Source organism: Zonotrichia albicollis, chromosome Z, assembly GCF_047830755.1.
Source record: "Zonotrichia albicollis isolate bZonAlb1 chromosome Z, bZonAlb1.hap1, whole genome shotgun sequence".
Lineage (NCBI taxonomy): Eukaryota > Metazoa > Chordata > Aves > Passeriformes > Passerellidae > Zonotrichia > Zonotrichia albicollis.
The window spans coordinates 60159847-60173749 of NC_133860.1; the positions used below are offsets into that span (position 1 = coordinate 60159847).

At 34.7% G+C, this 13903-nt stretch overlaps 1 protein-coding gene across 2 annotated transcripts in view; it reads right to left on the reverse strand.

Moving 5' to 3' along the window:
* The window catches only part of AUH (AU RNA binding methylglutaconyl-CoA hydratase), a 112408-nt gene that overhangs the window by 60788 nt on the left and 37717 nt on the right, over window positions 1-13903 (reverse strand). Inside the window, exon 4 of one of the 2 annotated variants that reach the window (XM_026792897.2) lies at window positions 8204-8290. The exons of the other annotated variant lie outside the window; for it this stretch is intronic. Coding sequence (XP_026648698.1) covers window positions 8204-8290 — 87 coding nt within the window. The remainder of the gene's footprint in view (window positions 1-8203; window positions 8291-13903) is intronic. 2 annotated transcript variants of the gene reach the window in all.

Sequence of the window (13903 nt, forward strand, 5' to 3'; positions counted from 1 at the left end):
TTTACTTGTTCCAGAACCTCTCCAAGGACAAATTTTAATCTACAGATAAGAAAGCTCCCTCCCCATTTCTTAGTACATTTATTTAAATGTAGTAACAATGGAGACTTCAAATTAATAAAAAGAATGGTCACATGCTCCCTAAATGTTTAAATACCACTAAGTGCATATGGGTAGATAGATTCTATGATTGAAGGTCACCCATTAGGAAAGCAAGAAAGAGGGAAAAAGAGTCATAGCTTAAGAGTGAGAATATCAAATAAAGAATTACAAATTTTAGTCTTGCTATTACAAAGCAATGCACTTTTTAACATACCATTTATCTTTAGTGTATATTTTAACCAAAAATAGCTTAAACTCCTATAATACTGCAAGTCTATGGGGTGATTACTACACTAGCATTGAAAGGTTTGAGATCTGTTACTTTACAAAGTTTCTTTACGAAACCAAAATCACCAAGTCGTCTGGTTACAAGTCATATAAGAATTTTCAAAAGGTCACAGACATAAATAGGCATTTTGAATTAGCAGTAATGATTATTTGAAACTAAATCCTAGCTTGCATAATAACTGGGAATGGATCTTTACTTTGTTTTTTAAATAATTAAGTTTATACCTAAATATTCTTATTTTGTAACTCAAATTTCTCTTCCATCTCTTCACTATCCAGATTCATGATGTCTCTTGGTAATGTGGCTCTTCATTATAAAAACTAAGATCTTTTAACCTAAAAGAAATAAAGGGGAAGGGGGGGGCATAAAGGGCACAAGCTGTGTCCCTTGACTGGCAATTAGAGGCGGTCCATGTGCAGTTCTGATAACTGGAAAATTCTTTATACTAGGAACATTAGGATGACAAAATTACATTTAATATACTAAATAATTTATGTCAAAGGAAATCAGAAAAAAAATTACAACACAGATCAGTATCTTGATTTCATTTTGAGGACCTTTTCCTGAAGAACAATATTGTGATGGCATATAACCTTTGCAATGAGTTTTGTTTCAAGCAGTTACCTAGCTCTGCAAAATCTGTAATCTAGTCAGTGGCTACAAGAGTTTCCTTTCATTTTCAGTTGCAAGCACTACTGTCAAAAGAAGATTCTTCTATGACGAAAATGCTAACAGAAACAAAATACATCAACAAGTACTTTCATCTGTTCTGTAACACTAAGAAATCCAGCCAGTGTATTCAGCAACATTTGAAAGTGGCTGAGAGAGACTGTCAGGGTAAAGAAGATTGGTAAAATCATTCTTGCACAGGGCAAGTAATCAAATGTTACAAATCTTTACCTCTCCTAAGTGCAAAAACAATGATAAAGTGATTATTCAATTTATTTCTGTATCTCTGTATGTTTCAAAAATATATTCATCTGCAAAAACAACCACACTTTAAAGTCTGAATACACAATTCTGTGCCATACATTTGCTTGTCACAACTGTGAAAGGCTTTTAGGTACCCTTTAATTCCTGCGCTTTTGATAAGAAGCTTAATAAACTACAATTGTTGATAGACTTGCACATTACTGTCTTTCCTTTAATACCTTCAAAGTTCAGGCAGACAATCAACAACAGTAAAGAGCTGCACAAGAAAACCCCATTTTTTTAGTATTTGTAAAGAAATTTTGCTTTTTAATGAAAATGGTTATTGCTCATTACAGCTGATTATTAAGCAAAAGATATTAATAAAGTTTTTCTTCCATTTATTTTGACAGAGGCTAAGGCACCTCACTCAATCCTATTAATTTCCTAGTCTCCTCCATTAATCACTCACTCTCGTATATGACATAGAAACACTGTTTTTTTGAACTGAAAAAACTTTCAACTTCAATAGAGGAACATTATATTCTTTATTTTAAAATTTTCTATTTGGTATTTTATTTTGTCAGGTAAGAGAGACAGTGTATTCTACATTCTTGATAAAAGAAACAGAAACTGGGAAACTAATGGGAATGAAAGAGGGGGTTAAATTAAGCCCCTGAGCTGTTTTCTGTATCCAACTCTTCTATGATTTTTTTATACTATAAAAAATCATTTGGGTATTTTAATCATCTCTCAGTCTGATAAACAGATTCTTCAGTTTCTTCATATTTACCAACATTTCATCTTGTAGTCTCATTCTGCCCTCAATAAGACAATAATGAAGTACAACCTAGATAACAGAATTCACTTTCTGTAAAAAAAAGTGAAAGCTTTGGATAAAAGAAAAATGAAAACTATTTCTTTTATTTTTACTCTTACTAAATACATTTACTCACACAAAAACAGCACAGCATATAATCAAGCAGTGGATTTATGAAACACACAGAAGATACATGATTTCAGTTAATTTATACATTCTACTTCTATGCAAGTTTTTTTTTTCTTTCTTAAAAAGCACACAAAATAAAACTCCAATCTATTGTCTATATAATATACAAACACAACTATAGTCTCTAATATAGTCTCTGGCTGTTAGGAGAATCAAATCAGATACAGTTTTGTTTTTTTTTTTAAATTGTCCATTTGTCTGATTTACAGTATGAAGAAAACACATACTTTATTATTACTATTATTCTTGTTTGACACAATACATTCCCTAGTCTAGTGCTAAAATATTTTATTTCTATATTAGCATAATTTACCAAGTAATAGTTTCAAGCCAGTTCATTTACAGAACACTGCAGGAGAAACACTTCGTAACATTTCACAGTAAGCATTTTTTGGGGTTTTTTTTGTTTTTTTTTTAACATGCTAGCTTAGTAATATCATCAAGTCAGAGCCTACCCAGGCGAAAGTTGTATTCATTACAAGACTTGACAATTCTGAAGTGAAAGCCTCATGCTTGGCCCTATCAGTGAGCTCAGGATTTCTTCAATAGAAGAGCAACATTATGCTTTCAGTACCATGTCAGGAGTTGCTACCCTTTGAATATCAATTAGTTCAAGGAACAGAGCCACAGACCAAGACAGGCAAAGCAAAGCACTAACAAACTTTTCTTTCTCATTCAGCAACTGAAATATGCAATTTCAAACCTGAACGGGGTGAAGGAAGGATAGTGTTACCAACACATCAAACATGCAATGTGTGGCTCCTGGGAGAGGCAATGGAAGCCCTGGACAGCAAGTGATACTGGGGCCTGTTTTAACACAGTGCAAACTGTCTATGCTGATCTCAATAAATCATCTGAGCGAGTAGCATCCTACTTTTGGTATATTTACCTTTGTGGAAGAAAACTTAAAGAGCCAGGTCCAGTCCATGTTCTCTTGTCCTCCAGAACCCTAGGAATTACTAGCAGAAGAAAAGCTAAACTACTGCTGAGGTTATGCTGATTTTTGTCATGGCTGTACAGCAGCACCAGGATCACACAACACTTAGTCAAAGGCTATGTTAAATTAATTCAATATCAAGAGAAGAAATAAATCTACCATTGGAAAACAAGCAAGAGCCTAGCAACACACTCAGAATGCTGGCACTTAAGGACTGTAGTAGTTATGCTGTACACTTAATCAAACAGGCAACATCATAGCACAGCAAGCAAAATACTGTGCTAAAATCTATATTTCACAGTGTCAGCAACACAGAAAGAGCATGATGCCTGAGGTCAGCTGTTCAGCATGGCTCTGAATGGCAGCACAACCCTGTATTACCTGTAATTTGTCCTTTTTGAAATTTGATAGCTATCTGAAATTTCATTCAGCTTTTCAGTAAACACAACTCATAGCCTGTACCTCTCTTCCCTAAGAGAGAAATCCACAGCTCTTATCACAGGATTTCCAAACTAGAGTACTACATTTTTGATGGCCAGATCTACTTCCAGCAAACACAGACGGATTTGGTGAATTTGGTAAATTTTGACTGTTCACTCCTAAACCAGGATTTAAAATGCTAACCAAACCTCCACAGAAGCTTCACAGATTAAAACAGTAAAACAAGACACAGCATCAACCTCATCAATGATAATTCTTGATAATTTTTAAGCCTTCACAATGGGAAGGTAGGGTAACAGCAGACCAGCAATCAAGAGAAATTTTTTATAATCTTGATACCATTCTTGGGACCTCTGAAATAATTTTTTTGACAGCCTGCATACAAAACCAAAATGTAGCATATAACGTGGCATTAAAAAAATGCATGTTTCCACAATCTTCAATAGTCAAACTAGGAACTTTTTCGAAAAGAGGATGCTTGTCCAAAGGATGAACAAGTGCTTTCTTTTAGGTAAATTAAAACTTGGCAATGACTGAAAGGCAGAAGGACAGAAGAAATGCTAAAGAAGGGGAAAAAAATCTGTCAGTGTAGAACTGTATCTGTTCTGAATAAAATCAAAAGCACATAATAAAAAACACAAATGCAAGTAATTGACTACAAGGTGCTTTCATTCCAGATATCTCATTCAAAGTGGAGTATGTTAAAACTAACCATATCTGATAGAACTATGTATAAATAAAGTTATTAAATATCACCATTTATTAAAGTTGTATCACAGCTTATGCATAAGAACTAATCAAATGTTTTCAACAAAGACCCGTAAGATTTGTTATAATTCAACAAAACCGATAGAAAACCAGTAACCTTAGTATTTTATTAAAAAATTCACTCTTAACTTAGCTCAGATCTCAGTTCCATCAGGCCACGAGTAAGGTGTTTTGTCTCTAAATGTGAAAAAAAACCCCAAGTCTAACCACATGCTAATTTTAAGAAGCAACCAAGAAAGTCAGTTTCCAATTTTTATTTCCTGTTTATGGGATTTGGGAACTTACATCTACATTCTTTGGAAAAGCTTTGCTACTCAATGACGTTTCTCACTTAACAGAGATTGGAGCTAGATGTCAATTTGAGTAATTGCATGTATTTGCCGAATTAAAATTCTTTCTACAGCTTGAGTTTTTATTTTTATTAAATATGGTGTTTTTATTGAGGAGTGTGTTTATTGCATTCAGCTCCATACATAGCCTCAGTCTGTTTTGGGACTGAAACCCCAAAAGACAACATATACACACTATCACAGTTCTGACTCCACAACCAGTATAAAGAACAACATGGATTTAACAACAGGCATACCATAAAACACATATTGAAGATCTGACCCACAATGATGGGGTTTTTGTCCTCCCCAAAGCCTCAAAAACAATGTTTCTGGAAATCACTGTCATTTGATTTAATTTACCCAGGCTGTCTTGTTGTGCATAGTTACAAGAGATCTACTAAGGCTTTTCTCTCCCAATTTCTTTAGGGTAAAGACAGCTTACATCAGTAACAAAGTGTTTCAAGGCAGAATATAGTAATGGGCAAGTAATCTTATAATTCTTACTATTAAAAGAAACAACAACAAAGAAAAAAGTAGAAAAAACCTCAGACACACACACACAAACCCAAACCCCAAACAAACCTCCACAATTCTGGTATAATTTTAGCAATAGCAACCACTGCTAAAAATAGAGGCTGTTTTCATTTCCCCCTCCCCAGCTTAAAGCTCCAAGTGCTGCAACTAATGGGGCTCCATTCAATTTTTTCAGCTCCTTTTTTAAGCATTTATTTATAAACAAAATCACATTTATTACAGCCTCACGTCTTCACCCAAATTTAGTAAGAAGTTACAAATTATTCCCATATAAATAAATGCAGTATGCTTTTAATTTTCAGAAAATTCCCTTCTGCAGCTGTATTCCAAAATGATACTACAGCTTTTTACAGAATAACCAGTGTAAGGATTTAAAATGAAATGACATCGACAGAAACTAAGGAAAGTCAAAGGATGTCAATTCTAAAAAGTTAAGTTTATCTAGTTGTTCAAGACATAATTAACCTTTACCGTAATTTGTCTATAAAGGTAACTTAATAGTCTTCTTTCTGAAAATATAGCTTAAAAAATATAACGCTTTACTAGGTCACACATCTGAATACAAATGCAATTATCAAACCATGACCTAGTTCTGAAAAGCAATAGGCAGAATACATTTTAAATGAGATTATAGTATTAAACTCGGATACAAAAAAGAACAAAATAGGAGATTGGAAATATTGTTCCCTAGCTACATAACATTCTGTAGTGGGAAATATTAATTTGAAAATTGTTTCCCCTCTTAAACTATCTCATAGCATCCTAGTTGTTGCTGGACAAGAAAAATACCATTATTATTTTCAACTTACAGATTATTTGCAGTGACCAAACACAAATACAATGTCCCTATATTTTGTAACGACTTGATATAAAATTAATATTCACTTCTATTCATCAGGGCATGACACATGGGACATCATATGCACTCAACCATCTATCTAACCTCCTGTACATATTTTTCTGATACTGTCTACCATTTCCTGATGTAAAGAATGGCATAATAAGACCCCATTTGGGGTAATGCATTCAGCTCTGGGGTCCTCATCATAGGAGGGACATTGACCTGCTGGTGCGAGTGAATTCTGGAATGAGCCCAGAGGAGGGACACCAAGTTGATCAGAGGGATGGAGCATCTCTCCGATGAAGGCTGAGAGAATTGGGATTGTTCAGCCTGGAAAAGAGAAGGCTTTGGAGTGACACAAATGCAGCCTTCCAGTACGTGAAGGGAGCCTAGAAGATGGAGAGGGACTTTTTACAAGAGTCTGTAGCAACAGGACAAGATGAATGGATTCAAACTGGAATAGAGCATGTTTTAAGAAAAACTCTTTTCTGTGAGGGTGGTGAGCTGCTGGAACAGGTTGCCCAGGGAAGCTGTGGATACTCCATCCCTGAAAGATTCAAGGCCAGGCGGGATGGGGCTCTGAGAGTGGTCTAGTGGAACTGACTGAGGCATGTAATTTGCTGCAAGCCTTTAACATAACACTGAAAATTTGCTTACATATTCAGCAGTTAAATACTCTCACATGAACTTTAATGAAGATGAAAACAATCAAACATTTTTCTCAGGGTTTTTTCAATCCTGAGGCAAAACAAAGCATCAAATAACTGAACATTTTCCAGTCATTCAGTGAAGAATGCCAAATCCAAATATTTCTTCACACTTTAGAAATATTCTCACTTAAAAATTTGAAAATAATTGATTGAAGGAAAAGCTATTTACTAATTATAGGAAAAGCTTGAAACCAGCTCATATTTAAATACTAAGAGCAGCTTAAAGTATTTCCAGTAACTTCAAGCCAAGGAAGGCTGAAAAATTACTAGTTAATGATAAGAAAGCCTCCCAAAATTCTTACAAAGAGAATGAAAGGAACAACTTGTTGCCACTTCCTTGGCATTCCCAATACAAGGACAAGTACTAGCATGACATATAATACCAGCTGCAGGAAATTAATGATCTGATCATGTCATCTAGGTATTTTACAGATTTCACTTATTTAAACAGCCTTGAGTGTCTACTTCACTTCAAAGACATGACAGTCATTTCAGCACATAGGTATCTGCATGAATTACCTAATCAAGATCTCATTCTTCAGCAGGTCATCATTTACCTAAAAAAACCCCACTATCCATTCATAACATTCTGCCAAATCAAAATGTTACATAGCATTCTTAAGGAAAGGCATCTAAATAAATTTTAGAAGGTAAACGTAGAAAATTAATTCCTTAAAACATGGAACACTTCACTTCTCTTTTCAACAGATCATATTGCCAATAACCTGGTGAAAAGTAATTATATTTAAACTGATCACCAGAGATGTAGAAATATAATTATTTGTTGGTGAATTCCTAAACTAAATGTACAGAGCAATTATTATCCTTAAGAATTGGTACAAGTTGATTAAAATACAAAACTATTAACAGGTTTTACTACACCAAAATATATTAAACAAAATTTTTAAAGACCTTAGTAGCTAAATTTGTATTAGTAGCTGATGTTTAACATATATTAGACTGTACTGATTATAGAAACAAGAACGCAACAGTAAAAATTGAATTCTAAAGTACTTTGATGTCACTGAACAATCTGTCCTTTATGGAAACAGCAGGGCAAATCACCTCTATTTCAGCTGAGATTTAACTTCTCTAGCATTCTTTCAAAAAGTCTAACTCAACTTGGAACATTTTAAAGGAATAAATGCACCATGATTCATATTTATCAATATACTCCATAATCCTTATGGATTCTTTCAAATTCAAGATCTGTGATGTGATACTACACAGTTAGGGATACTCTACTACTAACTATGCATGATTATGTCATTTTTCTGATCTAACATTCTCAAGTTAAAGTTACAATAACATTTTTCAAGGGAGAGGTTACTTACCCAATTCATTAATAGTTGCTCTTGCTTTTGAAACAAAAGAACTAACTTCACTTGAATGCATTTTTGCCCTTTCCTTAAGGTCAGCACCTGTAAGTGATATTTCATACATATTTAGCAAACTATAAACAGGATTGTGTATGCATTTTAAAAAGTAAAATATTTCTTCACTTACAAAAAATTTTAAGTCCACTTCTAAACAAGGAGTTTAAATTGGTCATATAACTTTTTCACAGATTTCAAGGAAAATATGAACTATTTATCAAGGAACGACAAAAACAAAACCAAAAAGTCCAAAACAAACAAAAAAAATATCAAACAAACAAAAATTAAATTATTATAAAAATATTTTCAGTATGTTTATTCTTCCCAGTGACACTTCTTTTTCTCTTATTAAAATAGTTTATGAACAGTAGCATTTATGCTTATAGTTCATCTGTCATACTATTTATTTTCCCAACTATGTCTCAAAGTCTGATAAATACATGTTTTTCATATTGTACTCTTGTTATTCTCTTATTGGTAGATTATGCAGTACATACATTGCATGGTTTTACATTAACAGACTATATATCTAAATAAAAATGCTATAGTGGACCAATTTTTCAGTTCACTTTCCACTCATTTACTTATATTTATTTTGGAATAAGTTACATACCATCATTTTTTGTCAAAAAAAAGCTGCATCTTGAAAATTTTTACCTATTTTTTCAGGAGTATATAAAAATCAAGTTTGTTTAATAAGCATAGATATGGACACAAATGTGTTTTTAAAATCCCACTTATAGAAAAAGCTGACATTTTCTCTCATGAGTGTGTAAAAGAAAAGAACACTAACAGTAATAGTAATAATAATAGCTAAATATAAAAGTCTATCTTTCTTATAGATGAACAATATATTAAAAAGGCAAAACCTGCATAGACACATTTATTCTCTAAAAAAGTGAAACAGACACAAGGCAACCCAGTGTGCATTAGTTCCATTTGGTAAAAAATAACCTATTCAGCTGGCCTCTCTGCATGCCTGAAAAGGCTAAAAAAAGACAATTAAAAAAAAAAAAGGTTTACGTTTCTCTACCCTGAGAATACTATCCATTTAGGAAAATGCACTGAACCCAGATTAAGTGAAGACTGTGGCTCAGAATTTTAAATTACGCAGTCATAGGTTTCATTTCACCTTCTAACTTTCTGGACTCAACTCATGAGAGGCCATCCTGACCCTCTTCATCAAACATAGTCTTAGACGCATTTTTGTTGACAGCATTAATTTTAATGCTAAAAAACCTCAGGCTAGTTCTACGAAAATCAGTATCTCAATCTGACATTTTCTGATGGACATTCAGTTGTCGCTGCATGTCTAATAATGCAGCTCTACATCCTTCCTTCTTCTTCTGCCATAGCAAAGCTTCTCATTTAACTGTGACTTTTGTTCTCCTTCTATATATGTCAATATAAAAACAATGGAGCATCAGTCCTGGCTGCATTTGCATATTTCCTGCTAAGTAATGTTAAGTCTAATTTACAGTACCAGGCACTTTGTCAAAAACTTCCAAACAACGTTCTAGAACGTACCCCAACTGAGCCAGTAGGACAGGCCAGTTAACCAGACAGTACAAAACAGGAATCATTACAGTCAAGCCTGCACTGCAAAAAAATTGCACCTGCTAACTTAGTAATTCACAATCAATGCATACAGAAATCTTGCCAGGAACCCAAAAAGCAAAATTTTCACCCATAAATCTGGATAGATCCAAATCAAACTGCAAGCAACTTTCACAAATCCATTTACATATAGAGTTCTGGAGCAAAAAGGAGCTTTTGAAATGTTGTGTTTAAGAAGCTAAGTGGTAAATTGCTTTAGAAGTCACATCAGCAAGGATGCAAATGAAGAAGTATCATTTACTTGATATCAGTTAAAGTCTGGATCTAGCTTCTTCAACTTTCTTCAAATCACTGCCTATGTAAGAAACTGTAGGCTTTATGTACAAAAACCTCTTTGGCTGTGCAATCTGACTCAAAACTTCCATACACTGAAATCCTGCTCACTGGGCATTCCCTTGAAAAAACATATTAAAGAAAATATCTAGCATTACTGCAAAGAAAATCTTCTGTCAATAGAAGATTAAAGCCATTTTTAGGGTTTGATTTATTCAGACTAGAATATATGCATAGAAAAATGGACTCAACCAAAAGAAATCAACTCTTCTAAAACAAAAAATACACTCTAGACTTCTTCCACCAGTTAGAATATACATTTCCCTGAAAACATTTACATAAATTGATTAAATATTTAACAAAAAAACTTGTTTAGGAATTGATTAAAATATAATTGCTAATTTAAAATTAACAATATGGACTACTGTAAAGAAATTTCAAGTACATAGCTGATCTCAGTGCCTTAATCAACTTTTGTAAACTAACATTTCCTTTTTTTGTATGTTTCTCCCTCACAAATGTCAAGGAAATGGAAAGTGCCCTTTTGGTAGCCCTTTTTCTATTTTAGCTCTCCAAAGAATAGTAATAGCAACTGAAGCTTTTTCAGAGGGAAGAATTTTAGTCAGAAGCCATTCACTGCACTCCAAAAGAACATATGCCTTGGCATCCTCTGGGTCATAGAACATGGAACTGCCACCAACTTAACACTTTTGTTCCGGTTATAAGATTTGACTGCTCAAAGAATTATTGATGAATTCTGACCCACATAGCAAAGAACTGTTCACATATTTCTTCAAAATCTGTTTTTTAAGTCAGTAGAAAGTGTTTTGTTTCTGAAGCTAGCCATGAAGGAGAACGCAAGTTGAACCAGAGAGTTCTTCTCTCTTAGCTACTAAAACCAAAGACCCTCTCTCACCCCAGGTTTTCTACTTCAAAGTAGCTGAAAATAGTCTTTGCTTAACTGCTGAGAGCAACAAAGTAGCTAAGGTTTTCAAACCACAAAAAGTCTGGCACAACAAAACTGTGATTTTTCTAAGGGCCACAGCTGAAAGCTGCGGACAGTATGACCTATCCGCTCCCCCACATCCACTCCCAACAGACTCCAGCAACTCTACTGTGGGTCCATTCCTTCCTGCCACACTGAACACAGAACCCTCTAAGACCTCCTACCCGAGAAGGAAAAGAGCAAACCCAAGCTATCAGGGAGCGGAGGCATATGAACTGTTGCAGTTTTGATGGTACACTGTAATTATGTCCCCACATCCATCCGGTTTGTACTGGAGCATGAATCATTGCTTTCCCCGTATTAAGCTTCCTGGTATCTCGATGCTTTGTCCCACTAATTGATTTTCATCCACTCAGAACAATAACAGAAGCTGTGATTTTAGGAGTTATGCTCCCCAGTTCTCACCTCACTGCTCCCAGCATTTTACGAACTGCATTTTAAAGATTGTGAAATGCCATTTTCAAATTACGAGCTGCTATTGCAGGACAAAAGAGAAGTGCCACAGCGAAAGGCTACATTGACAGTACCATCAACCATTCCCTTCTGCAGCTATATTAGCATTCGTTCAGGTACTTGCCACTTGTGAATAAACACTTGAATCAATTTAATTCACAGAAGTACCACTTCAAAATTTACACAGCAAACTGGACCTTCCTGATGACCTCCAATGAAAAGCTATGATTGAAAACTACCAGTACAAACAGCAGTTCTTTAGTGGTCAGCTGCGATTTGGTCTTTCCAGATCAATTCTTGAAACTGGTGTAAGGAAGATGCATACTGTTTTAAATACTACCTACACTTGTATTAAGGTTGGTCAATCCAAAAGAAAATCTCTGCTCGAATTTGATCCATCACTTTCTCACTTTCCTCCTCCTATATTGGAAGAAAACAGGAAGGTTAGTTTGTTTGCCTTTTTTACCTTACTTTCCCTAAATATGAAAACCCTGTCATAGTAACTCTCTTTTGCATGGTTTCAAATATTTGGCTATTCAATGGTTGGCTATAATATACTGTCAGTTGAGAGAATTATTGCAGCATGTGCCTGACTTCCACTTCACAATGATGCCAGAGAAAATGTTTATTTGAGAAAGCCAAGGGCAGTCCAGCAAGATAGGGATATTGTTGTTATTCACCAGAATTTTCCACGTACACATATGTATGACAAGGATGGCTTTTAACTCAGAGAACACACCTAAGGAAACCAAGTTTTATAGTGATTACTCTGACCCCATGTGTCCTGCCTTATATGGTTATTTTTACAAACTTACTAATCAGAATTTATATACTGTTGAAAAGCTATATGTTATGTTTGTAAAATACATTCCAACTATAAGCCTCACTTTCCAAATACAAATGCCTAGAAATCTTCCTGTACAGACTATTCTATGCAACTTACAAAACACACCCCAAAATCCCTAAATGAAAATGGCATAAAATGTAATGGTTTATATGTGAAACTTACAGAATTTACCTTTATTCAATAAATAATTTGTATTAAAGTAGGTCTTTTAGAAAGCTGGCACACCAAAATTAAACAGTGAAGTTATTCTATCAAGTGTCTAAAGGTGCTTGAATTGTCTTTTGTTTGGGAAGAGGAAAAGAAGTGACACATACACAGGCATTTTCAGTAGAATAAAGCATTAAATTCTTAGCGCAGAAGTGTTATTGTGAGTTTGCCCTTTGATCTTAGCAAAGACAGATCGACTAGCTCTGTCAATACATCAAAATTTAAATAAGGAGGTCACACTGGGGAGTATCAGAAGATACCATCTTGCATACTATAACCTATTATTCTGTATCTTGTCAGCAAGAGCTAAGAACACTGCAAACAGCAAAACACAAAGGCATCACAATCCACTCAAACAAGTTAAGGAATTTATGAAGGAAACTTACAAAGCTTTCAGCTAGAAGTACAAAACATGCACTACCTCACCAATTAAAATGCTGTGAATTCCTATGAACCCACATCTTATTCCCACACAATGTATTTAAGCAGACTGTGAATAAATATTCGTCCTTCTCCATACATACTGAAGTAAATAAAATACTGAGGGCAAAAGGTCAATTTTGCCATACATTATAGATTAACTTTAAACCACAAAAAACAAACCCATTAAGGTACATGGAAATATCTTTATTTAAAAGCAGATGCGTTCAACTTCCAGAGAAGCCATTCCCAGAAATCCAAGAAATCATTAGCAGAACACCAATAAATTTCTATGAGGTTAAAAACGCCTCAAGAGGAAGCTCAAGAGGACAACATTATATTCAACTTACATGCAAAGCCAGAAAGAATTATCCATATTTCTTTTTCTCCAAATTTCAAAGAACTTCAGAAATAAAGTTTCTGAAGTTTATTTAGGACAACTTAGCTCACAATTTTAAAACTACAGTACCTCATGAAATGTCACAGTTGAGACGGACACACAACACAACACTCAAGGCTCATGCAACAACAGCCAGCTTTTATTGAGCTCCCTTTGTACAGTTTTTGTAAACCCGCAGAGTTGCCCCTGATTGGCTGAATTTAGCTGCCACCTGGCTTATTGGCCAATAGCTGGCTGCATTCCCAATGGTCTAAACTGGCTCCTAATGGCCTAGACTGGTCAAGTTATATAATTAGGGATATCTATAACTGTGAGGCCTCCAGGCCAGCTGCCACCCACCACAGTTCCTCCTTTTTGTTTCTAAATACAAAGGCAGCATCTACCTTCCTCAGCAGGGCCCTTGCAGACTGGATGACAAACGTAGCACAATGTACA